Source organism: Porites lutea, chromosome 8 (genome assembly GCF_958299795.1).
Source record: "Porites lutea chromosome 8, jaPorLute2.1, whole genome shotgun sequence".
NCBI classification, from domain to species: Eukaryota; Metazoa; Cnidaria; class Anthozoa; order Scleractinia; family Poritidae; genus Porites; species Porites lutea.
In genome coordinates, this window is record NC_133208.1 from 16,152,899 (window position 1) to 16,176,802 (window position 23,904).

Sequence of the window (23,904 nt, forward strand, 5' to 3'; positions counted from 1 at the left end):
CTTTTAGCCGGCATAGATTGTAGCAAGCGTTTTGGAGAGGAGCGGTTTCGCTTCGGTTTCGCAGCAAAGAACAAGGGACGAGAGTCAAAGACACATTCCATTTTTCTCGCGGCCAAATTAAAAAAAAATCCCGTTTCTCGTCGTTCCTCTGTCTTTCTTTGCTCCGAAACCATACCGAAACGCTTGTTACGCATGCTAAGAGACTTTTTAAGATATGTTTTCTCGTGCATGCATTTCTTGTTTGCTCATCAAGCCAGACCTTACACTTGTATATAGCGAGATCGGGAGCGATCAGCACGAGTCGACGTTCCTATCAGATCCGTCATTCAGAGCCAGTGTGCGTCATTGAGTGCATTTGTAGGTTTGCAAATTTAAAAGGTGGACTATAAAGACAAGTTAAAGCGGTATAAGATATTGGAAAATGCTCTAACTAAAAATTGTAAAAGATGGAGAGGAGGCAGATGTATGGAAATGAAATATCAGTTATGAAAATACTGAAAAGGGCACCGCCATCAGTTACTGTACTGTGCAACGAAGAAAAACTGCTACAGTGCTGAGTGTTGGTTAGAAACTATCCAGAGGCGAGGCATTTGCAGTCTTGTTTTGTCCCCTCCCGCTATGGGGTATTTGGCAGCTTACGTGGCCTCTCCCCTGGGCATTTTCTATCCAAGAAAAAAAAAACGCTAATGCCTTGGTGGGGGAGTGGGGGGGTGGAGGGGGGGTGGGAGCAGGAGATGACTGAAGCACAAGAGTTTAGCCTGCGTGCCAGGCTGAAAAAGGGGAAGGGGAGGGGGAGAGGGAGAAAACTGGGAAAGGGAAAAGGGACCCTCTCTCTCCAATTCCTCGCTTCCCTTCCACAGGCTACAAGAGTTTATAACCTAATTTACGGGAGACCGGAGACCATTCTCCCCTCAATACGGCCGGAAAATCGCCTTTTTTTAAAATCTTATGCATTGGAATCCTTTATCGAACAAATGTCACCGGAATTCGGCAAGAAATAAAGGTGGTTTGAAAAAAATTATAAGTCCGGGCCCCATCCCCTCTCGCCTCTTTGGGAATCTCATGCTAGTCTTCAAAATTCATTTATTCAAACTGTATTTAATTTGAACGAAGAGGTCTTTTTCTCCCGTTTTTGCCTTGTTGTGTGCCAACCCGGGTCATGCAAGAGTAGCTACCGATGTCTGCGTTTTCGTAACGGGCCTTCGCTTTCGTGTACAAGCACCGCAATCATTATCTTTATCCAAAGGTCTAGATGCGACACTGGGTTACGTGTGAACGGAACACCAAAACGCACAGATTTTCAACCGCTCAAAAATTCGTCCGCTGTCGTGTGAACGTAACCTTTCTGAATTATTGATAGTGAGTCTCCCTGTTTTGTACCTAGTTAGTAAATCTTTTTGTTGTTGTTGTTGTTTTCATTTTGCAGCGAATGACCAGTATTCTTCCTGGAACACTACCGCAGCTTGGCCCCGATAGACATCATGGACAGGTAAACTGAGCAAACATCTTTTTATGCTACTCCCGGTTCAGCCTCGTATCCAGGTCAATTCGCACTATGCGAGTGGCAGTGTAGAAGGCTTGGAATTGAGGGGTGACGTCACGTCCGAACTCGCAAGGGACTCGCGGAGCGAGGCTACTTCTTGCCGTGTTCCCCACATGGGGAGAAACAAAAGATAATGATCATGGTGATGATGTTGAAGTTATGCTGCTGCAGCTAAGGTTGTCTATCTACACTTTTTGGGGCAGCTTAGAGAATTACAGGCTTAACGCTTCTGGGTTCCTTTCTCAAACAAAAAGAATTTGATGTACATCATCGTACTCGACTTATGCCGCAGATATTGTCTAGTTTTTTTTTTTGTCTTACGCTTTGCTAACTTTTAATTAGAGCTTGTAATTAACGAAAAGATGTAAAATTAATGAGAGTAACTCGCCTTTCAGCCAATAGCAGTAACCATATGGTGTCAGCAAAAAAAATGGCGTCGCTTAGAAAGCTCAGGGTCAAAATCAGCCGATACTGAATTCATAAAGAAGAAAGAAATGTTTTTCTTGCCAGCTAAGCTTGCGAAAGAGGCAAGAAATGAAGTTCTCTCACACTGAATGGAAACTGTGCAGGAGGTACAATTTAGGGTATCAGTTTTCACGATCATCAAGTGATTCAGTTTTAGTTTCTTGCTAAACCGTGCAACTGCGTTTTCCCTTGCTTGTTGTAAAATTTTTGTGATGGTTGTGATTGAAGTTTGTTGTTGGTTCTCTCCTTTGCTTGGGAGGTTTTTATCCGGGTACTCCCGTTTTCCCTTGTCCTCAAAAACCAACATTTCCAAATTCCAATTCGACCAGGAATCAGGTACTGTAGTGGAAGAACCACTAGACTACAAAACAGTCCGTATTTTTGCGTACTCAAGTACGCGCGAGCAGTCAAACAAAAGGTCTGAAACGAGGCTGAAAACAGAGACCGAGACTCGGGAGAGACGCTTAGGACAAATGGTATTCAGTGTGTGAGAAAAAATATGCAAGTGTGATACTTTACTTCCAACAATTTTACGCAACGAGTCACAATTTCACGCAACAGTGTGTATAAAGTGTAATTGGTTTACAAGCCATAACGTTAAGTAACATACAAATTCTTGTACAGTACGTTTTACTCTAGTCATTCAATATGATATCGATTTAATACGGTTTGTCTTTTGTATTTCACAGAGTGATGACCACAGTCTTAAAGAAGGAAAGGTGTGTTTGCAAGTTTTATATACTCATAAATCACGGATATGTCTGCCCAACTGCTCTTTTCGAGCGCGAACCTTTTTGCAATCTTTCGTGCCTCGGAAGAGAGCACTTTAGAGTATGTTCACACGTGTGTTGCCTTTATAAACATACAAAATACCGTAAAGTGCCGCGTGTAAGCCCTGGGTTTAGAGTGTATACATCTTCGCAAGGAGTTGTAACAGGGCTTATAAACTGAGGGACTTATATAGCCGAGGAGGCTTATAACCGAAATAGAGAAAGCAGTTCGAAATAAGCCATTCTTGGTTTGCAACCACGTGACAAGGCCGCCGTGTTGGGGTCAAAACAACAGAGTTTTTTTTTCGCGAAGAATTTACATGAAAATAGGGTTTAGTTCTCAGAGAAAAGAAATGCTTATGTTCTTGAGCGCCAACATGGCCGAAGTGACATCACGTGCAAACCAGCAATAGCAGTGCTAACCAAAATATGTCTTGCATTAACTTTACGTCATAATAAATTGAATTAATTTCAGTACAAGCTAAAGTGGGGGGGGGGGGGGGGGGGGTTATATCAGGGGTGGGGAGGGGGGCTTATAGTTGGTTGTCTTTTTTCGTCTACAAGTTGATAAGCCTTTAGCTGGGGTGAGGGGGGGGGGGGGTGGGGGACTTGTAAGCGGCAGTCTACGGTAGTGCTTTGCAGACACTTCCGTTCACAAGTGAACGATTGTAAAAGGGCATCTTCGTGAATAGTCTCCAGTGTGGACAACTTTGTAAACGGATAGATATCGTAACCGTTTGGGCTGCCGTAAATGCATAATACAAACTGAAGTGAACTTGTATGTAGCCTTACACTGCCATGCAAAGAATAATTAGGATTAGTGCAGTCGGTTACCGTAAATCCTCTATTAAGGCCCCCACGGGGCTTTTTTTTTTTCAAGCACTTTTGAGGGGAGGCTTAATAGAGAGGGGGGCTTATTTAATTTAGCGAAACTCATCACCTGTAGCAAAAATACCGTGGTATGAGACAGAGTAGACTTACGCGTTGTACAATTAAAGTCACTGTCAAAAGTATTTAATTCACTTGTGGGAGCTTAAAAGTAACAAAAACAAAATTCTTATTCTTCAAAAATGTGCTTTCAGCCTCATGTTCTTCGGTAATTTTTATGAATAAACCATAACTGATCAGTCCACGTTAATCGTTGATTCTTTTTGTGAAGAATTAGAATTGGGGGAGGGGAAGGGGGGCTTAATAGAGAGGGTGGCTTATTAACTTTCCTCCTCTGAAAAGGGGGGACTTATTTGAGAGGGGGGGCTTAACAGAGGATTTACGGTAAGTGTGCAGCTTTCTGTGCGTACGGGGGTTTCGTTCCGCCCAAGTGTGACGTCAAATCCCTGTTACGTCTTATTTCCTTTCTTTGTAGCCTTAAGTATTTAAGCTACCATAAAATGGATGATGATGTAGAGCGAGGGTAAAATGAACAAACTGTTGGCCTCATGTTGTCAGCTCGAGAACTGTTTCGAATTACAGACGTAAATAAGGACCTTTACCTTAGCTCCGACATTGGGCACTTTCCCCTCATTTTCCCTAAAAATAAATATATAAATGAATAAATAAATGCACTTTATTTGAATGTCAAAGTATTTAGCACGAAAGTACTAATTTAGGGCACTATTTTTACGTCTCCTGCTGGAGACGCAACCGCCAGTTTACGTGGTGATCCGAGCCACGCGAAGGTCTAGCCGTTTGCACGCATTGCAAAGGTAAGACTTTCATTTCTCAGTTATTTCAAGACCCTGAGTATTGGTGCGGCTCCGGGAATCGACCCCACGACCTCCCGCTCTGCAGTCAAGCGCTCTACGGACTGGTCTAATCCTGCCTCATTTTCCCCTACACAACTCCAGTCTGTACGAAGTTACTAGCTTTAATGGTTTGCCCAAGTTATTCTAAATGTTCTTAACAGACCTATACTGGATAATCCTCAGTCGGCTAATGTTTATCCGTCGTTTTTTTTACTCAGCAGAAATTTTCAGATCAACTTCCTCAGCTGCTGAATCAGCAAAATATTCTCAAAAGTTCAAGTAAACAGGTAGGAACGATTTTCTGTCTGTTCTTAATATAAAGCAAGAGAATAGGTTTTTTTTTCGCTTTGCAAACATATTTCGTGCCGAGTTCGGTATGTTTGTCGAAAAGGCCATTTGGTCGATGGCGTCACTTTACTACTACTACTACTACTACTACTACTACCAAAATTCATTTCCTTTTTTCTTTGATATTTAAATTTGGTAATCCTGGCGAGGTTTTAATAGCGAAAGCCCTAATTTGCACAAGAAAGCAAAACCCTGAAGTAGTTAAACCTGATAAACCAGTTTGTCCGCTAATGGTCCCAGAGGCACCTTGTTGCAGTGGTGGACTATGCTGTATTTGTCCACTAATTATTCACTTCATACTTTAATTTTTTACAATTCCAAAATCCAGTCTTCTCAAATTTTCCAAAATTTTATACAATCATCCAAAAATTCTCCAAAAATTATCGAACCAAGGACTCTAAATTCATGAAGTCATTTTGTAAATGAATTAAATCTTGTCTAGATATTCAACTGGATATTTAAGGAAAAGTGCGGAAATAAATGAAAAACACTGCTTTGAACCATAATGCCCCCATAAGCCCTAGTTTTGCTCCTAATACCACGTTCTCAAGGATTTCGCTTTTAATTTCAACCTCAACATTCTTATTCTGTAGTTCGAATTTTAGCATTTTCTTAAATAGACTCCTCGTTTAGGTTCTGTCACGCAGGACAATGTTTTTGCAACTTGTGTCACAACAAAATTTCTAGTAAACTTTAGTGTACAAAACAGTCGGTTTTTTCCTCAAAATCAGTAAAGAACTCGGTAAGCCTCATTCCAGACCTTTTGTTTGACTGCTCGCGTGTACTTGAATACGCGAAAATACGGACTGTTTTGTAGTCTAATAAAACTTATACTCGTAGTGTATAACAGGGACTTAAGTCTTTACAAATTTATAATGTTGGGTCAGATACCACTGGAGTAAAAAAAATCTTGTTTAGTTTAACCCCGGTGATATTAATCTCTTCGCTTACTTGTTATAGAAATCAGCTTACCCTACCTCTGTTTATAGACAAAGTGTAATTTGAATGTGATATATCTTCGGCCTAATGATAATTGCACTGTCCGAACCGAAACTTTAAAAAAATTATTGGGAAAAAATGCCACGCTAGTAAAAAAAACTTGTAAAGCTGTATTAACTGCGGCACTGATATTGAAATAATTCGGCAGTTTTTTTCCTTTTAATGGGATCAGCAGGGGGATAGTTTTAGAGCTTTCTAAGAACCCAAGTAAGACCGTCGAATTAATGTTTTGACTAAAAGCAAACAGCTGTATGAATTCTCGGTTTCGATTTCCACTAGCCTGTTCCGCTGCTAGCTTTAAGAAGTTCATAATTATGTGTTAATGGGTGTTGCTCAAACCTGTATGATGCCCCTCAATTATACTCGCATTCAGTGCTCTAGAGTAAATAACTTTTCTTTTCTGTGTTGGCGAACGTGTCGCAAGCGATTTGCCGACGCGCTGATGTTAAATCATTTTAACGCTTTGTTTCTTTGAGAATTTATTTCTTCATGCCTTTAAATTACTAGCGCTCTCATTACTTCATTTGCTTTTGGTCGGCGTTTGACACTTAAGAGGACTCTGGATATGAACATTTGAATGGTGTTCCTTCCGAGGTGTTTATGATGAATTGAATCGAAGGCAGGTGGAAATTGCGTTCCCTTGTTCCATTAACTCCTCCGTAAATTGAATAATTCATATCTTGAACCGCTCGGCGATCCTTATTGCCTGGCAACGTGTTTTTTTTTTCTCGCTGAAGGACAGATGTATTTGGTGTTTTATTCTGGTAAATTATTATTTTTCTTTTCCTTCTTCTGCTGATGATGGCGGCTCATGCTGCGTTTTCATTGTTTTCCTGAAAGAAATTATATATTTCCATTCACGTAAAGAACCTCTGCATGGTTTTCTATTCGATGTGGCCCTGAGAAGCGAGATTTGTAGATAAGCCCTGTGCCCAAATTAAAAACATCGAGATTATTATTTGTGACGGCAGTGAAGCTGGAATTATCTTGAGAGACGCAGCGAACAGGATTTTGAAAGCTGAAGCATGGTGAAACATGGACAAAAACCAAACCAGAAGACGGGAATATCGATTCAAAATACAACGTCCCTCACACGCGGAAACATGAAAATCCGAGTTTTCACCGGCTTGTCCGGCTCTCTACAGTCTTTGCAGCGTAAAAAGGTTAGAAATTTACGAAGGTTTTCGTATCATTAAGGTACAGTTTTTACCTATTTTCCAAGCAACAAATGTCGTTTGTATTCTCTGTGTGCGCAATATTTTAAATTTTTCCTGTCTTTGTAAAAGTGCAATGAAAACGTGAATTTGTTTTCTAAGCACACTAATTGTGTTTCGCAAAGTAAATAATTTACAAATATTTGAACTAGAAAAGTAGATTGCCGGTTTTCGCTCTTGAAAACCTCGAGTTTTCCTTAGAGTGTGTTCAATGCAAATTCGCCTCTTTTCCCCGGTTATTTAACTATTTTTAGTGAATATAAATGTTCTCCATTTTATTTTTATTTTTGGTTTTGTAATTATACGGAAAAGGATGTGGTGTGGTTCTTTTTATCTTCTTCCTTTATTTTATATATATACTTTTTCGTTCCTAGTTTTGTTCGATGTTAGAATCTTCGAGTGCGACGTTGATTCTTGAATGTCTGTTAAGGAAGTGCCCAAAGATAATTTACTAAAATTGATTTTTTCCCTGTACCGACCGGCTAACTGTCTATAGATATATCGCCTGGAGGTGTCTTTTTATCCCCTGATCGTATCGGACAGTTGCATTTTGGAGTTTGAAGGAAACACTTGTGCAATAACTTATAGAATTAAGAAAATAATTTCAAAACCTTTTTTATTCGTTCAATAGTTCAAATCCTTCTCTTTGGCTTAGATTTCCTTCTTTTATTATTTGCCTAGCTTTCACGCTTATATGTTTTTCCTTATCTGGCGCATTGGCGTTTTTAATTACTTTTTTCCGCTTATATAGTTCTTTATGACAGCAATTTTTATCCTTTGATATATTACGGACAAAATACAGCAACCATATTTAATTGCTTTTGATATGTAGAACCAAGTGGTTTCGTGAGCCAGGACAAAAAACGATGTTGCCTTTGAGGAAAGTTTCCCGCGAGAACCATTGTAAATTTACCCGTTGCTGTAATTCGACTATGTAAAGCAGTACGGTCCCCGTAGGCTCTATTGTTGTACAAAACATAAAGTTAAAGTTGATGGATTAACCTGCAAAAATCAAGTGCACTGTTCCTCGAAGCCCTCACCATGCAAGAGCTTTCGTTTGAAATCCACTGAACTCAGTACTTAGTCCTTGTGTGTAGTACTACGCATGCGCGGTGCCATCAAAAGTTTGTACGAAATTCGCCTTTTTAGAAACGCGACGAAAACTGTGAAAGCCTGAGTTGACTTTCGCAAAGACTTCTGGGACTGTTACGTCAGTGAAAAATGGTTAGCATTGGGTAACATCGGCTGAAGCCAGAATTTTTTTCAGTAAAATTACATGAAGAACGACTTAAGTGCAACCAGAAACTCATAAGGGGTTGAAACGTGTAACTCGCGTTCAATGCTCGTGAATATTCACTTTTACCATATTTGGAAACCTTATTGACAGATATGCATTTTCAACAAATGGCTGCCGCGCGATCACCATTGAGATGTTTTAAGACAAGAGTTCTGCATTTCAAGTTTAAAAATACACCGTTAAAAGACAAAAAATGGAAAGAAAAAGTTCAAAAGAATGCTCAGCTTTCTTTTTGTGGAGGAAGGGAAGCTTTTCATCAAGAAATTGTCCTTCGAGGAATTCAAACTTGTCTTCTTTTCCACGGAGCGCATGGTCTGTTTTGAAATGCAACCAAGGCAGTGAAGTTTTTGCTGAATTTTCAGGTACATTTTGCGCTCTATGGCCAAGACAATTACGTTTTTGAAAGGGAATTTGTGTATTTTTAAATGTTTCATAGACGTTTTATAAATTTTTCTCTTCGGCGGTAAAGAAAAATTACAGAAAATTGAGTTTGTTCATTCCTAAAATTAGCTCAAAACACGATCGTGACTACAACATCCAAGCTGAATTTAAGCTTAAATGCTTCTCACATTCATTACACGCATCACTTTTTGCGAAGATGTCAGGTTCAGGTTTTGGACACTTTTCAATACGCAACTAATGAATTTTATTCGAAAATATTTTTCACTGTTTATTCTAGACTTTTAATATAAGAATTTTAAAAACCTATTTGCAGTATAAGTTTACTGTGCAGAGGGTCAACGAGGCATCGTTTTTTGAAGTGACAACTTCAAGAAGTTGCGAGAACGTCAACGGGTTTCATAATGTTATGTTTGGCCCGGGTGGTAAGGCAATAATATCCTGCTTAGTGTTTCGGTAAGATTCCTGGTCTCAACCTTTGAAAGCTTTCTCGGCTTTCGGGAGTTTTTCCCCCGTTTGTCGGCCATTTTTTTCAAGCGGGCGCGGGAACATGAAGTAAAATTACGTCACGTTGTGTACGAAGTTTGATTGGTCAGCTACCTCTTCTTCTCGTTCCAAATATGGTACTTTCGAAAATGAGTAATCACGAGCATCGGACAAAGCGATGGAAAACGTGCGATGGAAAACTCCGCCATCTTGTCAGAAACACAATCGCAATGCACTGTGGGAAGACGTTCACTCCTTCTCTTATCTAATGCTAACTGTAAAAAATAGAAAATTGGCCAATAGCTGACCAGCGCGTCCCCAGTAACAAACCCACAAACAATTGCGTAACACATTTCGTTCTCCAGTAACCTTCTCGTTTCTAAAGTACCGAATTCCGGGCAGCTGTCAGCTGGTATCGCCCACCCCTACTGTGTCGGTTGAGTGATGATCGTAATCGCCGAATAAAGACGTATGATTAATACGTATATTTTTTCTTTTAAAGACGCAGAATCTTAATTTGAGTGATTACAGCAAGCAGGGATCGAAGAGACACGCTCCAGTTATGTAAGATAAAGAAGCGTTACTTTCATTTTATTTAATTATTTCTTATCATCCACCGCCTTAAGTGGATGTGTTGTGGTCATCTATCATCTCCACTTTGTATTTGATCCCAAATTTGACCATCTCTCTTCTTCACGCCGGCTAAAGCCAAGCTCAACATGCGTTTGTTGAGTTTACCCGCTAGTAGCGAGCCAAACGAGCTGCTAGAGAACGCGCGCGAGAGAGGCGTATCCTTTCGCTTGCCGCTCGCGCGCGACTTGTTACAAATCCCCCAGAGAGCAGAGAGTTTGTTCCAAGGCCAGTTTAAGCGTGTAAAGGAAACGAATTAGTTTCTAATTAAAGATACTCCTCAACTTACACTCAGTAATTCATTCACATTCACATTCATTGACATTCATTATGGTATAAGGTCTTTTTCTCAAAGATTTGACGTTGACCCATAGTAAAGAAGACTAGTTATGAAAGGTGGTAAATATTAAAAATAAACAGTGGTGCTGCCGTTTATGTTGGAAGCTCCCTGACCATGTTTAAACACTTGCTTTTTGTTTTCAAATTGTGACTGAATATATTGATTAGACAATTCTGTTGATCAGCTACTTCAAAATGATAAATGCAACGTCGTGCACGGTGGATTTACAGTCAAGGCAGGTCAAGCGTACCCCTCAAGATTCTATTAATGAATTGATTATTTGACAAATGAATGCGTTAGTCGTCCCCGAAACTAGTGTCAAATTCAAATCGGCATTCCTTCACGCGTAATGAGTTGTGAATATTTTACGAGAACTTCCCTGTATTTGGTCAGATTGAAAATCTTTGAATGGATTCAATTTCTTAGAAGACATTTACATCAAATTCAGGGAAACTGAGCTGGTAGAAATTTCGTAACTGAATCGCGTGTGAATTCACGGCTCATTACGCATGCAAGAATGCATAGACGAATGTGAAATCTACAACTACCAACGGATTCAACCTTCGAATAATAAATTCATCAATGGGATCTTGGGGGGTACGCTTGACCTGGCTTGACTGTAAATATAACAAAGAAATCTAACAGGCTCCATAGCCTTTGCACTTAATTAACTATGGTCGACCTAAGACAAATCTGGTTTCAAAAACCTCTCGTACATTAAGGATTCAGAACCAATAGCAAAAAGAGTCTAAGTCTGAAAAAACCTTCCTCAAGAGCTAGCCTAGAATCTGGGAACACAAAACAAGCAACCATCTATGTGCACGTACTATACAAGACAATAGTAGCGATGTGTATTTCATGTAGTACTCTGCAGTGCATGTGTATTTTCCTTGTTTTAACGAAGCACTCTTTGTATTTTGACAGAACAAGCAGCGAGAATGAGACCTTTACTCGTGTGCGCCGAGACCCTAATGGACTCAAACTGCCAATGTCACCAAGCGGTATGTAAGCTTTACTCGTTTACTCTCAACAATACGTAACTGAAAATAAAAACCTTTAGGGCGAGTTATTTAAACGAAGTTTAGCCCGTGTATAACAAAACCGCGTTCTAAGCTATTTTCATTTTGCCCAACGCTTTTACCTAAACACTATTTTTCGTGAACAATTTGAACAAAGCATACAGCGTAGACTTGAAAAGTACTTATTTTCTTAAATTATCCCCTTAAGAAAGAGATTTGAAGGTCCAATGATTTCTTAATCCGCGGCATAAGTTAGACTTCGTATAAATAACGGACCCTTAGATTCTAAGAATAGAATACGTGGAAAAGCTTTGAGTTAAATCTCGTCCTCTTACTCGAAGGTCTCTAATAAATGAAGAAATCCGAAGTTTTATTTTGCAAAGTACAGCTCTGCTGCTTTAGAGCTCTTATTGAATGGTTACATGTAACGGTCAGTGGTGTGTAAGATTGCCCTATGGGGCTGGGTTGCGCAACACTATCGATTCCTGTATGGCTATTATTCGCCACTTTGAGGTTGCGCGGGAGACCGGGGGAGATGGTTGTCAAAGTGCATTGTGGGACTGTTTTAAGGGAAGCATTTTCAACATGGCGGCAAATTCGTCCCCCAAAACAATGCACTTTGACAACCATCTCCCCTGGTCTCCCGCGCAACCTCAACGTGGCGAATTATGAGGTTGCTGAGGAAACTGGATTAAATTTCGTCCACAAAGCAATCCCACAGTGCAATTTGACACCACGCACAAACAATCGATCTGGAGTTACTCTCAAAGGGTTTCCCGAACCTGAACGTGTCTTATAAGAAAAAAATGATGGAGTAAGGGTAGATGGGACAGCTCCAGATTTGTTAAAATGTAATTTTTTCATAAGTTGAGGAATCCTTTAGTATTTGACTCAAAATGTTCAAGATATTCAAAATGCGCCTTTACAGAAGATGTGGTGATGTTCTGCTGTTTTTTATGCCATCATATCATATGGGGAAATAGTAATAGCGAGCTTAAGCAGAGTCGTTTGTGAGCAACGCACCTTAACCGAAAGTGGACGTTTTGAATTTTAGGGTGGTGGTTTTGCCTAAATCTTCGAGCAAATCGTCTTTGTGAGAGTAAAAGTAGTAATCTTACAAATGTGGTAGAGTCAAGGCATATTAAAAGGGAAAAAGGATCACATCCAATTGACCTGTGTCGTTCAAAAACGGCTTTACTTAGGTTCCCTATTTACTACTCTGTGTGCTGACCTAGCCTACTTGCAGCCGTATCCTCCCCCTCCCCCGTGGAGCAAACGGAACGTAAGAGGGTAGGGCTACTGGTAGGCTATGTGTAGTCGTGATCTAAGTTTGAATTTGTTTCTTCTATGTGTTTTTCAGTCGCAATCAAGAACTACGGCGATAAGATGACCACCTTTGAACAGTCGGAGATCCTTGATTTCCCCGATGTATGGTTTCTTGGTTTAGAGGCAAAGAAGATTGAAGGTGTACCGGGAGCACCGCAAAACAACGGTACGATTAACTAGAACTAGGTACTGAAAAAGTTTACCTTCTGGAAATGCAGTTAAACAAGGTTTTAGTTGAATGGTCACAACATAAGATTTCATCCACAGACTCAAAAGTTTGAACTACATACTAAATAAATAGTACCATGTGAAAGTACTGCTGAAGAGGTTTCATTTGAATGGTTACACCATAGGATTTCATCCATAGACTCAAAAGTTTGAACTACATACTAAATCAATAGTACCATGTGAAAGTACTGCTGAAGAGGTTTCATTTGAATGGTAACACCATAGGATTTCATCCATAGACTCAAAAGTTTGAACTACATACTAAATCAATAGTACCATGTGAAAGTACTGCTGAAGAGGTTTCATTTGAATGGTAACACCACAGAATTTCATCCACAGACTCAAAAGTTAGAACTGCATACTAAATCAATAGTACCATGTGAAAGTACTGCTGAAGAGGTTTCATTTGAATGGTAACACCATAGGATTTCATCCACAGACTCAAAAGTTTGAACTACATGCTAAATAAATAGTACCATGTGAAAGAACTGTTGAAGTGGTTTCATTTAAATGAACTCCTTACAGGAATTTGGTCAAAAGACACAAGAGTTTGAACCTATAACATTACATGTCAACACAATTGTTTGTTTGAGTAAAAGTTTTTTATTAAGATACTTTTTCCTTTGTTCGCAGGTTACGATGATGAGAATGGGAGTTACTTGAAGGCATTACATGATCATCTTGTGTACAGATATGAAGTTCTTGAAGTGCTAGGCAAAGGGTCATTTGGACAAGTAGTCAAAGCTTTAGATCACAAGACAGGGCAACATGTAGCCGTTAAGATTATACGTAACAAAAAGAGGTATAGAAAGTCAGCTTTTCTAGAGTGTAGTATGGTGGGAAAGGATTTGATTGGATGGGATGAGATGAGATTTGATTGGATAGGAATGAATTAAGATCGAATGGAATGAAATGGGATAAAAGAGTGGATATAGGGTGGGGTGGTAAGGGATGGGATAAGATCAGATGAGATGGTGTGAGATGAGATGGAATGGGATGGGATGAGATGAGATGAGGTGGCATGAGATGGGATGGTGTGAGATGAGACGGGCTAAGATGAGGTGGGATAAAGTAGATAAAATGATATGAGATAGGTGGAATGGAAGTGATAGGGAATGAGGTAAGGTATAATATTATTGAATCGGATAGGAATGATGAGGCGGGGAGAGATACGTATGCTTTGTGTTGACAAAGCGTGGGTTCAAGATGGCTGAATATAGTTGGCCAAGGGTTTTTTTTTTTTTTAATGGATCGAGCGAGACGAAGTCGAGGTCAGTAAAAACGCCAAAAAGAACAAACAAGGCCAAAGACCAACTATTTTTTAGTATAGACACCCCGGAAGTAAATTAAATCTCGTATCGTGGTCGTTCTCCTCCTCGGTCTTTAATAGCACAGAAGTGGTCGTTATACTGTTAGAGGCGATTATTCCGTCAATTATCCTTCAGAGGACTGTAGTAAACTTTTCACCCACCCCTTACCTAACCCAACGTTAACTCTAACTTCTCGCTTAGGGCAAAATGTTAGGTTAGGGGAAGGGTAGGTGGGAAGTTTGCCAGACTCTTATACTCATCCAGTCTTGTCATATCTTTCTTGTACAGGTTTCACCAGCAAGCTTTGGTTGAAGTTAAGCTTTTAGATCATTTACGTAAAAAGGTCAGTTGGGGCAGAAATTGGACCAGAATTTCCTTAATGAAGTGGAAAACTTATATGAGTTTTATTATTTCATTTTTAGGACAAAGAAAACAATTATAATCTCATTCACATGATAGACCATTTCTACTTCAGGTAAGTTCTTAAAACTTTCAATCCTTCGGACTTATGTTTCTGTCGGAAAGACACGTTCCGCCCGGACGAAAATCAACTCTGTCTAAAGCAGACACCGTTGGTTCTAAAACAAAGTGTCCGCCCAACAGAGTAGAAACAACTCTATTTGCATGTCTTACATAGCTGTCCTTCTGATTGAGACTCACAAAAAACAACTGTGGATCGTTAGGTATAAACTCTAGGTGTCCGCTTATAAGAGAAAGAGTTTGTTTCTAAAGAAACTTTGGCGTCACTTCGGTGTGGGGTAAGACAGAAACATTTCGTTTTACCAGCTGAGTTGATAAAATCAAATTTTTTGTCGATCTTATAGATGTGTCCCTGCGTGTCCTTGACTGTGTCGCGTGGTCTTCTTCAGCTGTTCTTATAATTAGTGTTTGTTTTATCTGCGAGGATGGCCCTTGATGAAAAGCTAAACAACAGGGATCGTGTGCGCGCAAGCCCAAACGCTTACAGCTAAAAACTATGTATATCAAATAATAGTTTTTGACAGTTTAGTTTTAAACTGCACTTATTTATGATCGTTTCGTTTTTGGTTTTTCTCAGAAATCACTTATGCATCAGCTTCGAACTTATGGGGTAAGTCATATTTTTAGTATGCACATTGTAACCATTTCTTCATGTACTTGGTCTTCCATAAATAGGCATTTGAAACTTAACTGATTTATTGTTTCTCTGTTGCTACGGACCGTTAACATTTCTGTTTTGTTTCTGATTCTTATCTTTGACAGAATGAATTTGTACGAGCTAATAAAGAAAAACAATTTTCAAGGTTTTAGTCTCGCTCTCATTAGAAGGTAACCAATGACCAATTGTGTTATTTGTCTATTAGAGCGGTTTTCATTTAAGTGTCGAAAAGTAATTGGTTTTGCACTTTCTACACGATGCGATTGGCTTAAAAGATTCGCGCCACCTTTTCATCCAATCAGAAGTAAAACCAAAGCCAATTGTGACGCGCTCGCATGCATTTTCCCGCGCTTTGCGTCAGCCACATGTAATTACTTCGAGTTTTGATTGGTTCAATGTATTGTCTGTGTCCTATGTGATTGGCCAGAGTAATTACTTTGGTTTTGGTTTTACGACACTCAAACGAAAACCGCTCTATATCTTGTATAAGGAGCATATTACTTGCTGGATATTGTAATCACTCAGTGGAGGTCCATAGAGTGTGCGTGAATGCCACTGCTTTTCCATCGTTTCTGGCTGTTACTTAATTTTGTATTCGATTCTTAATAGTATTCTTCCCTCATCGTTGGAATTTTACGTAAAATATCTTTAATGTTGGTACGCTTCGTTTCGAGTAAGGTCATGGGTAACTTGACAAGGCTGTGCTCTAACGAAAATTAAAGGGAGCCCAGAGCTCTGTACTTCTGAAATCTAGGGTGCCCAGCATACAATGTGTGATTTGTATGAAAAAAGTAAGATTTTCTAGTCACCTAAGAGCAAAAGTTAGGCGCCAGGGGCCATCGGGCTTTTCTAGAGCACAGCCCTGCTTGGAACCTCAGAGAACTTTATGATTCTTTTCTGTTATTCTTCTTTTTCTTTTTGATTCTTTGGAAAACGAGGTTTAAAGTTAAATTATGTTTTCTAATCATTGTTTGTTTGACACAGTTCTGAAAGGAACTAACTGAAAGTCAGAGAAACTTTGTAAAGGCGTTAAGAATGTCCAGAAAAGTCGAGGAATTTTTAAGCCCTAAAACAGCAGAACCCCGTTCCGTTTTGTTTTTAACAAGATACTAATGCGCTGCCTTTCATCTTTGTAGGTTTGCCTATTCGTTACTTCAGTGCCTAAGAGTGTTACACAAAGAGAAAATTATCCACTGTGATTTAAAACCGGTAATTTGTTTCATATGCTTATTCTTGATGCCACTGTTGTCATTGTCTATTGTTGCATTTGTTATTTATTTCCACTCTAAGTTCAAGAAGATGTCCTTTTTAATAAAAATTCCACAGAGCGGTTTTCATTACTAGGCTGTAGAGCGTAATTTTTACTAAAAACAAAACTGTGATGCAGTTTAGTGCGCATGGCTGTTGTGACGTCCTTTTGTTGTGACTTGTGATTGGTGCATTTGATTGCCTTTGTCTTTTCTGATTGGCTGGTAGTTCCTAGCGCAAAAACGAGAACGTTTTAAAAGGGAGTTTTATTTTTTTAACTTATTCTGTGACTCTTTATCGCTCTAATCGTTTCTTTTTTGTTTCAGGAAAATATTTTATTACGACAAAAAGGACAGAGCGCAATAAAAGTTATAGATTTCGGTTCAAGTTGCTATGAGCATCAAAAAGGTAACACTTAAATTTCCACAAAAATTCACTTTTGAGAAGAACCGCCGCCCTTCCGAGTATCCAATCGTCAAATTGTAGACAAAAGGAATTAAACTGAATTTGCTTCTTAAGCTTTCATATCTGAATTCGAATTTCGCACTAACCCTGGGTTATCTTAACCCAGCTTTGGACAACCCGGCCCCGTTCTATTTACGTGTTCCGGCTTTCTCAATTTTCGTGACCCGACTCTTTCGGAGCCTGAACAAGCTAGGGGAAGTGGTGAAAACAAAGCAGGTGATTTTATGAGGGTCTTCTTTGACTGTAGTTGGGGAGGCTGCTACACAAGACACCACCCATCTTATGAACCTAGCCCCGGTTGTCCAAACGTTGGGTAGCGCTATCCATCAAATAAATCTCTATCCAGCGGATAGCGTAATTGATTTCCGTAATACTTATCCGCTGGATAGTGATTTATCCAGTGGATAGCGCTATCCAACGTTTGAACAACCGGGGCCAGGATGGACGCAAGTTTATCCTAAAAATTCGAGATAGACTTAGATCTTCCTTTTGCATGAAGCTTGCATTTTCAGGCAACTGCACAAATACTTTAAATCTCATACCTTTCTAGTACAGATAGATAGGGGGCTATTTCAAGGAGACGACACCTTTTAAGATGGGGAAAGAGGGTAGGAAAAGACTCACTAAACTTTCCGTGGAGCAGTGGGTCCTGTCTGTGTTTGATTGTTTTGACAACTTCCCAAATATATTTTCACTTTTTCATCCGTCTTTTATCTCCACAGTCTATACGTACATACAAAGCCGTTTCTACCGTTCGCCCGAAGTTATTCTCGGTAAGTTTGAGGTTCTACGTTTAGTTCACTGATCTTTCAACCGAAAACCTAGATTCACAAGAAAGTTCCAACCGACCCTGGGCGCCAAATATTTACTTCCTACCGGCCCCCTTTAATCAAAAACCCCCGAAGATGTAGTCTGCTACACAGCCGTTTTTAGTGTCGTCACGCAACGCTCCTCCCCACCAGTGGGGAGGAGCGTTGCGTGACGACACGACGACGAAAACTTGGTCCCTTTGTTGCTCATTCTAAAGTTGAACGAAAGACCGTCATTTTTTATTCTTTATTAATATATTTTTCCTAGGTATTCCTTATAGCATGGCTATTGATATGTGGAGTTTAGGATGTATCCTTGCCGAACTTTACACCGGATATCCACTATTTCCTGGTGAAAACGAAGTGGAACAGTTAGCATGTATTATGGAGGTGCGTGAGACTACTTTTTTATGATTTAACTTTTTTTAATATTACTTTTCTTATCTACTCTAAGATCTGGCTTCACTTCGCTGCTCTTTGACTAGGTGGCCTTTGCATTAGTCTGTGTTTAAATGATTTTTCCCTTTATCGTTTTAGACTGCTTGCAGTCCGCCTTTTCTCGTAAGATCTGTCCAGTTCTTGTCCCAGTCAGCGCGACTGCAACTAACGACGCCACAATAAGAGATTAGGACGAGACGAGGAAAGGCGGGCATATATTTCCTTGTCGGGCTTACGCCCTCGTTTATCGCGACTCGCGTGCTTGGGTGACTCGTGTAGTAGCTTAGCAACGAAAAATAATAGACTGCTCGCAGTCTATCAGCCTTTGTCTTTTAGAGGTTTTGTTTTTAGTCGACCCCTCAATTTTAAAAGTTTCCAGAAAGTCGATTCTTGACTAATAACTGTAATCTGATAGGCAGGTTTTACTATTCGCTGTCCGCCTGTGTGAAAAATTGTGATTTGCTGATGTAAAGAAGTAAACTTAGACTATCCGGACTGGATACGAACGTTGGCGATTACTTTACAAAGATTGACGAACGCCCTCGAAGACTCGCTCGTTCTCGGGGCGGGGGGGGGCGGGGAGGGGGTTACTTTTAAAGCATTAAGATCATGTGATTTGTCTTCTAAATACTGGAGTTTGTGTAATAATTATTTATCTGCAAACGTTCATATTACAAATTGCAGATCTTAGGAAAGCCACCATCTAGTGTTCTCGAGCCTGCTGGAAGAAAGCGGCTATTTTTTGGTGAGAATTTACTTGTAAAGTTATTTTTTTCAGCCCCTCTTTTTAGGCGCTAGCCAGGGTAGCTAGTGTTCCTACTCCTGCTCCTGCTCCTGCGTATTCCTCCTTGTTGATTTTAGCCAAAAAGCTTCGTTATTAGGGTAACGCAAGTTACAGCGAGATGTTTATTTCTCATTTTGAGGTCATTGACAGTAAGAGTGGGTCGGTGGTTTTTCAGACGACTCTATGGGACGCTTTGGGGGACACTATCGCTTTTTCATTTGCTCCGCCGCTAGATGAAAATCACCCAGACGGAAGTCGGGCTCCTCCTCCTCCTTCAATAGGGAACTTAAGATGGAGACGTTTTCGGGGCGACGGCGACCGGACTGGCAGAGAAAGCCTGGAACTGAGGCAGCCGTCGCTTCCCGTCAAAAATCGAACATTAAGATCGCAGTGAACTCAGAAGGACGGCGCCCTTAATTAGAAGAATACCGCAGAGGAAAATATGGCTTCACATAAAGAATTACGAGAATAAATATTTGCTATGCAGACAACATGTATCAGATGAAGAGTTTCTCGTTTTGTGGGAAAATTATGAGTCCAAAAATCCCGATTTCCTCGGGACAGTTACGATCCGTTCACGCTAAGAAACATGCGGGATGCAGCTGAGTGCAAGGCAGAATTTCGTGTTGATAAAAAAAGATCTCCACAGGCTTGCCGAAGCCTTGCAAATTTCAGGAACATTAAAATGCTACCAAGGAACCGTATTCTTAGTTTGGTATTGAAATAATTCCCGGGAAATACTTGCATGCAACAACAAAACAACGGCAACAACTTTATTTCAGTATTCCCACGTTATTTAGTACATGGTATTACCTACTATTCTATATAATTTTCAATGCGTTTCATTTATACGATATTCTAACGAAAAGAGCGAACTAACACACAATTAACATATCGGAGTTCATATTTTTTGTCTGGATACTTTTATTTGGCTCGTAGGACAATTTTGTCCATGTCAAACTCACTTACGGTTGGCTGTTTGCCAAGTTGGATCTTGACCCTGTGACATGAAAACACAGAAAGATTCAAAGATGTAAGTTTAGATAACATGGCTTGGTAATCGAGCTTGAAATGTGCCTCAAAGAAAACAAGGACAATTTAAGAACGATAATCTGCAAAATTTTGGTTGCTAAACGCAACAAACCTGATTGAAATGAAAGTTAAATACTCACGTTTTCGCCACAACGCCAAACAGCTCAGTTTCACGTCGCCGACGGGACCACGACGGCAAGGTGGTGAGCAGGAGCATGCGCAATATCCAACAAATGATGATGTCACGTCCGGTTGAAGTTGCCGTCGCCCCAAAAACGTCTCTATCTTAAGTTCCCTAATTTCTCTTGGGACGGCTGTAATACCCAGGAGAAATAAAAAACAAAGGTTACGCAAAATGTTGAGGGGAGGGGGGGGGGGGGCAGTCAGTAATCAGTAATCATGTTACCATGGAGACTACACGGTCAACCAATACAGCGAAACCACTCTTATCTTTCGTATACCTCTTTGCTTGCTCAATAGACACATTTAATAGTTTAGCGATGTTTATCCAACGATCGCGTTAACATGGACAATTCGACATCGCAAATAACATCGTTTTTGTCAACATAGTGTTAGGACCGCGGCAAACATGACCAATATATTTTGTGTATTGGCTCCTGATCACATTTCTGAGACTAACGAGTTTGTTTTTCATAATAAAGATTCCTTATCTAAATGTTCTTGAAAGTTAACAAGAGTTTATTTTTTTATTTGTAGATTCGAAAGGCAACCCGCGTAGTATGACCAACTCAAAAGGAAAGAAACGCCAAGTAAACGGCAAGGAACTCAACGCAGCATTGAAAACAAGTGATGCGTTATTTGTGGACTTCCTTCATCGTTGTCTTGAGTGAGTAACGTCTTTTGATTTAAATCTGTTGTGAGGGGGCTAAACTCCCCCCTACCCCAGAGAGGGGTACTCTGTCATTTTTAGGGAAGTGGTTTGCCCTGGGATTCATAACATTATCATCATCATCATTATCGTCATCGTCATCATCATCATATGATTATTATTAATTTGTCATTAATCGTTATTTTTCATTTCTTTTAGCTGGGATCCGTCGACTCGTTTAACGCCTGATGAAGCGTTTCAGCACGAGTGGATTCAAGAGGTACACAAAAAAGGGCGTATATTTAAGTCTGTCAATCCAGTAGTTTCGTTTGCGACGATGTATCATCAATCTAATTGCTGCGAGTCCCCAGGCCAGCGGCACACTACTCTTTGGGTGTCCTGTGGCTCCGTGGGGAGGGGGGGTCCTATCCCTACGTAGGTGATTTTTGTGTCAGGATGATTTTTAGCAGAAATGGCCAGCACTCAATTTATAATACACCCATTGCATCATTCTAATTACGCTAAGTTTCGCAGTTGCTTATTTTTTTCGTATAACAGTAAACTGGCCAATAAAGACCCAAATCACAAAGAACTCGTGATTTTAGGAATCCCTTGTAGTCCGTTATCTCACAGTTATTACATTGAACCAATAAAAGGGTCTGTAATTAGGGAAACTTTTGCCAGTTCATCGTTTTTCAGATAATGTTTTACTGCTCAGCATCTGCTCTCAACATTACACTCAATCTAGTTTTAAAACTGTGTATTTCAGGGTCGGCAGAGACATCGCGGTATGTCCCGCTTGACATCTCGACACCAGGCCCATTCCGACACGCATAACTCCTCAGAGACGACTACTAAAGCAAGTACCGCGGAATCCAGTAAACCGTATATTGAAGGCGGCTGGACCAAACGAAGCGCTCGAACGCGGGAAAGACTGCAACCAATCGGAGCGGACGCGACGCATACTGTCCCTCACGACAACAACAACGACAACATTGTAAAGCAACAAGCGACTGGAATAGAATCAAAGAGCTCTGTGCCACCGCTGACCAAAAGAATTTCGTCCGGGGTGGTAAAGGAGAAGCCGGGGACCGCGAATAAAGCAAAAGAAATTGAAGAAGAGAGAACTGAAGACATTACTGTCACTGAGGGTGGACAATTTTTACCGCCGATTAAGTAAAGGAATAACCATTTAAGCGATTAGTTTTAATTTTGTGGCAAGAATACCACATTCAACATACCCATCATAAACATGGTCATTATTGAAATACCTCATTCATCTTTCTAAAATTGAAACGGCCATTGCTACATTCTTCTTTCATTGTTTCCAATCTTCGTTGTGCTTTAGTGTAAAGATGGCAAAACAAGAAATTCTTTTGTCCGCACCTAACAATTTTTCTCTTTTTCGATTTTTTGTAAGTTTTATATTTCGAGGATTTTAACAAGTAGATTCAATCTAGCTGTTGTAATGGGATATGTTCAATGTGGTATTGCCCAAAATTAAAGGTTAACTTATTTTAAGTGTTCTTAGAACTACCTGTCATTCATTGTAAATAGCTCTTCTTTAATATGACAGTCATTTTTAAGAAAAATCTTCAAAATTTGTAAATTTTACGACGTAACATAGACTCGAAAGAAAACATTTTTCTTTGCCATGTACAAATTTAACTTAAGCGGGCATCCCTAAAGTGTCAATCATACATATGTTTTTTTCTATGTTGAAAAAGGAGGTATTTAAATGTTTTTATTTCAAAGTAAGCTGGTCAATCCAGTAAGAGTGGCCGAAATCAAACGTGTGTGAAGATAGCAAAGATCATCACCGAAGGAAAAACAGAAAGCAATCGAAAAAAAGACGGCGTTTAAGTCATACATTTGGTGAAGTATCATTTGCGTTGTTCGTCCTTAACTGACGTTAAACTGTGACGAGTGTTTTAAACTGTTAAATTTTATGAGAGGCGTAGATTAATGTAATATTTATAACACGAAAAGGAAGGTTTTTTCTGCCTGTTTGCCGAACACCTAGAGCTGTGGTTAAAATATGTCTGTAGCTGAGATAAAACACTCTTACGCAGGTTTTATATTTACCTACTCAAGTGAGAAATGATTCTTGAAGAAACTGAACACAATCATTTTATGGTTTAAGGATGCAAATTCCAAAGCGCCTTCTGGATAGGGAATTCAGTGATAAAGTTTCTCTTAAAAAACTATTTATCGTTAAAGTTCTAAAGAGAATTATTTGGCGACATTTTGCCATTTTTCGTCCAACACCTTTCATTTCAATGGGCAAGCTAAAAAAAATTAATTCTCTCACGACTGTGGACGAAATATCATTAGAATTTGGAGTGTATCGGTGTGGATTTAAATTTAATATATAACTCTTGGTTATTTAATAATTTAACTTATTTTTGAAGACGTGGTTTAATATATTTAAAGAATTGTTTGACATATTTTTATAAATTATTTATTGACGCAGAACGAGTGAATGCAAGCGTGAAACAATGTGACGTATTTATTTTCCCAGATTTTCACGGGATTTATTTCGAAAAATACTGTGTAAGTTTCTTCACTTGAATGAAGCGTCAAAGAAGCAAACCTAACGTGACTTATGTTCTGTGAATCTTATTTGTAAAAATAATGACCTATGACGAGAATAATTTTATTGGAGATTGTAATTAACAAAAGGAGTCGCTTTGTGTGGCTTATGTGACGTACTTTATGTAATCCTCGCAATGTGAAGGGCCTTCAACTTTTTTCCCAACGAAATAAAACGTCCAGTTGTAACACTTTTGAGTGGTTCTGTATGTCTGCTTTGTGTAAAACTGAAAAGCAAAATATTCCTTCCGACTCCTTTACAGTCTTGATTATTAATTATTTTTTATTATCATTTTTTATTTTTAGTTTATTGTTATTTCCCATTGTAATCGAGTAGGAGAGATTTTTCAGATCTTTCTGATTTGAAAAGGAAAATAGATCAGTATTCAATTTCCCTGTTCTTTGTTTTACCATTAAAATATTATTCCGTATAACAGATTCTCATTTGCACCG

The 23,904-nt window shown here is 39.5% G+C and overlaps 1 protein-coding gene across 3 annotated transcripts in view; it reads left to right on the forward strand.

Annotated features, from left to right (window-relative positions):
• The window catches only part of LOC140946115 (dual specificity tyrosine-phosphorylation-regulated kinase 4-like), a 29,831-nt gene extending 6,200 nt beyond the window's left edge, over positions 1-23,631 (forward strand). Inside the window, exons 5-23 of one of the 3 annotated variants that reach the window (XM_073395189.1) lie at positions 1,427-1,489; positions 2,698-2,727; positions 4,739-4,807; positions 9,766-9,827; positions 11,158-11,234; positions 12,613-12,744; positions 13,440-13,608; positions 14,405-14,459; positions 14,539-14,591; positions 15,174-15,206; positions 15,359-15,424; positions 16,391-16,463; positions 16,829-16,910; positions 17,690-17,740; positions 18,045-18,166; positions 18,899-18,959; positions 20,748-20,877; positions 21,079-21,139; positions 21,629-23,631. In XM_073395189.1, coding sequence (XP_073251290.1) covers positions 1,427-1,489; positions 2,698-2,727; positions 4,739-4,807; positions 9,766-9,827; positions 11,158-11,234; positions 12,613-12,744; positions 13,440-13,608; positions 14,405-14,459; positions 14,539-14,591; positions 15,174-15,206; positions 15,359-15,424; positions 16,391-16,463; positions 16,829-16,910; positions 17,690-17,740; positions 18,045-18,166; positions 18,899-18,959; positions 20,748-20,877; positions 21,079-21,139; positions 21,629-22,039 — 1,800 coding nt within the window. In that variant the 3' untranslated portion in view covers positions 22,040-23,631. Of the gene's footprint in view, positions 1-1,426; positions 1,490-2,697; positions 2,728-4,738; positions 4,808-6,259; positions 7,031-9,765; positions 9,828-11,157; positions 11,235-12,612; positions 12,745-13,439; positions 13,609-14,404; positions 14,460-14,538; positions 14,592-15,173; positions 15,207-15,358; positions 15,425-16,390; positions 16,464-16,828; positions 16,911-17,689; positions 17,741-18,044; positions 18,167-18,898; positions 18,960-20,747; positions 20,878-21,078; positions 21,140-21,628 lie in introns of those variants that run through there. The other 2 variants (XM_073395190.1, XM_073395191.1) reach the window with 2 other exon arrangements.
• The last annotated feature ends 273 nt before the right edge of the window (positions 23,632-23,904 follow it).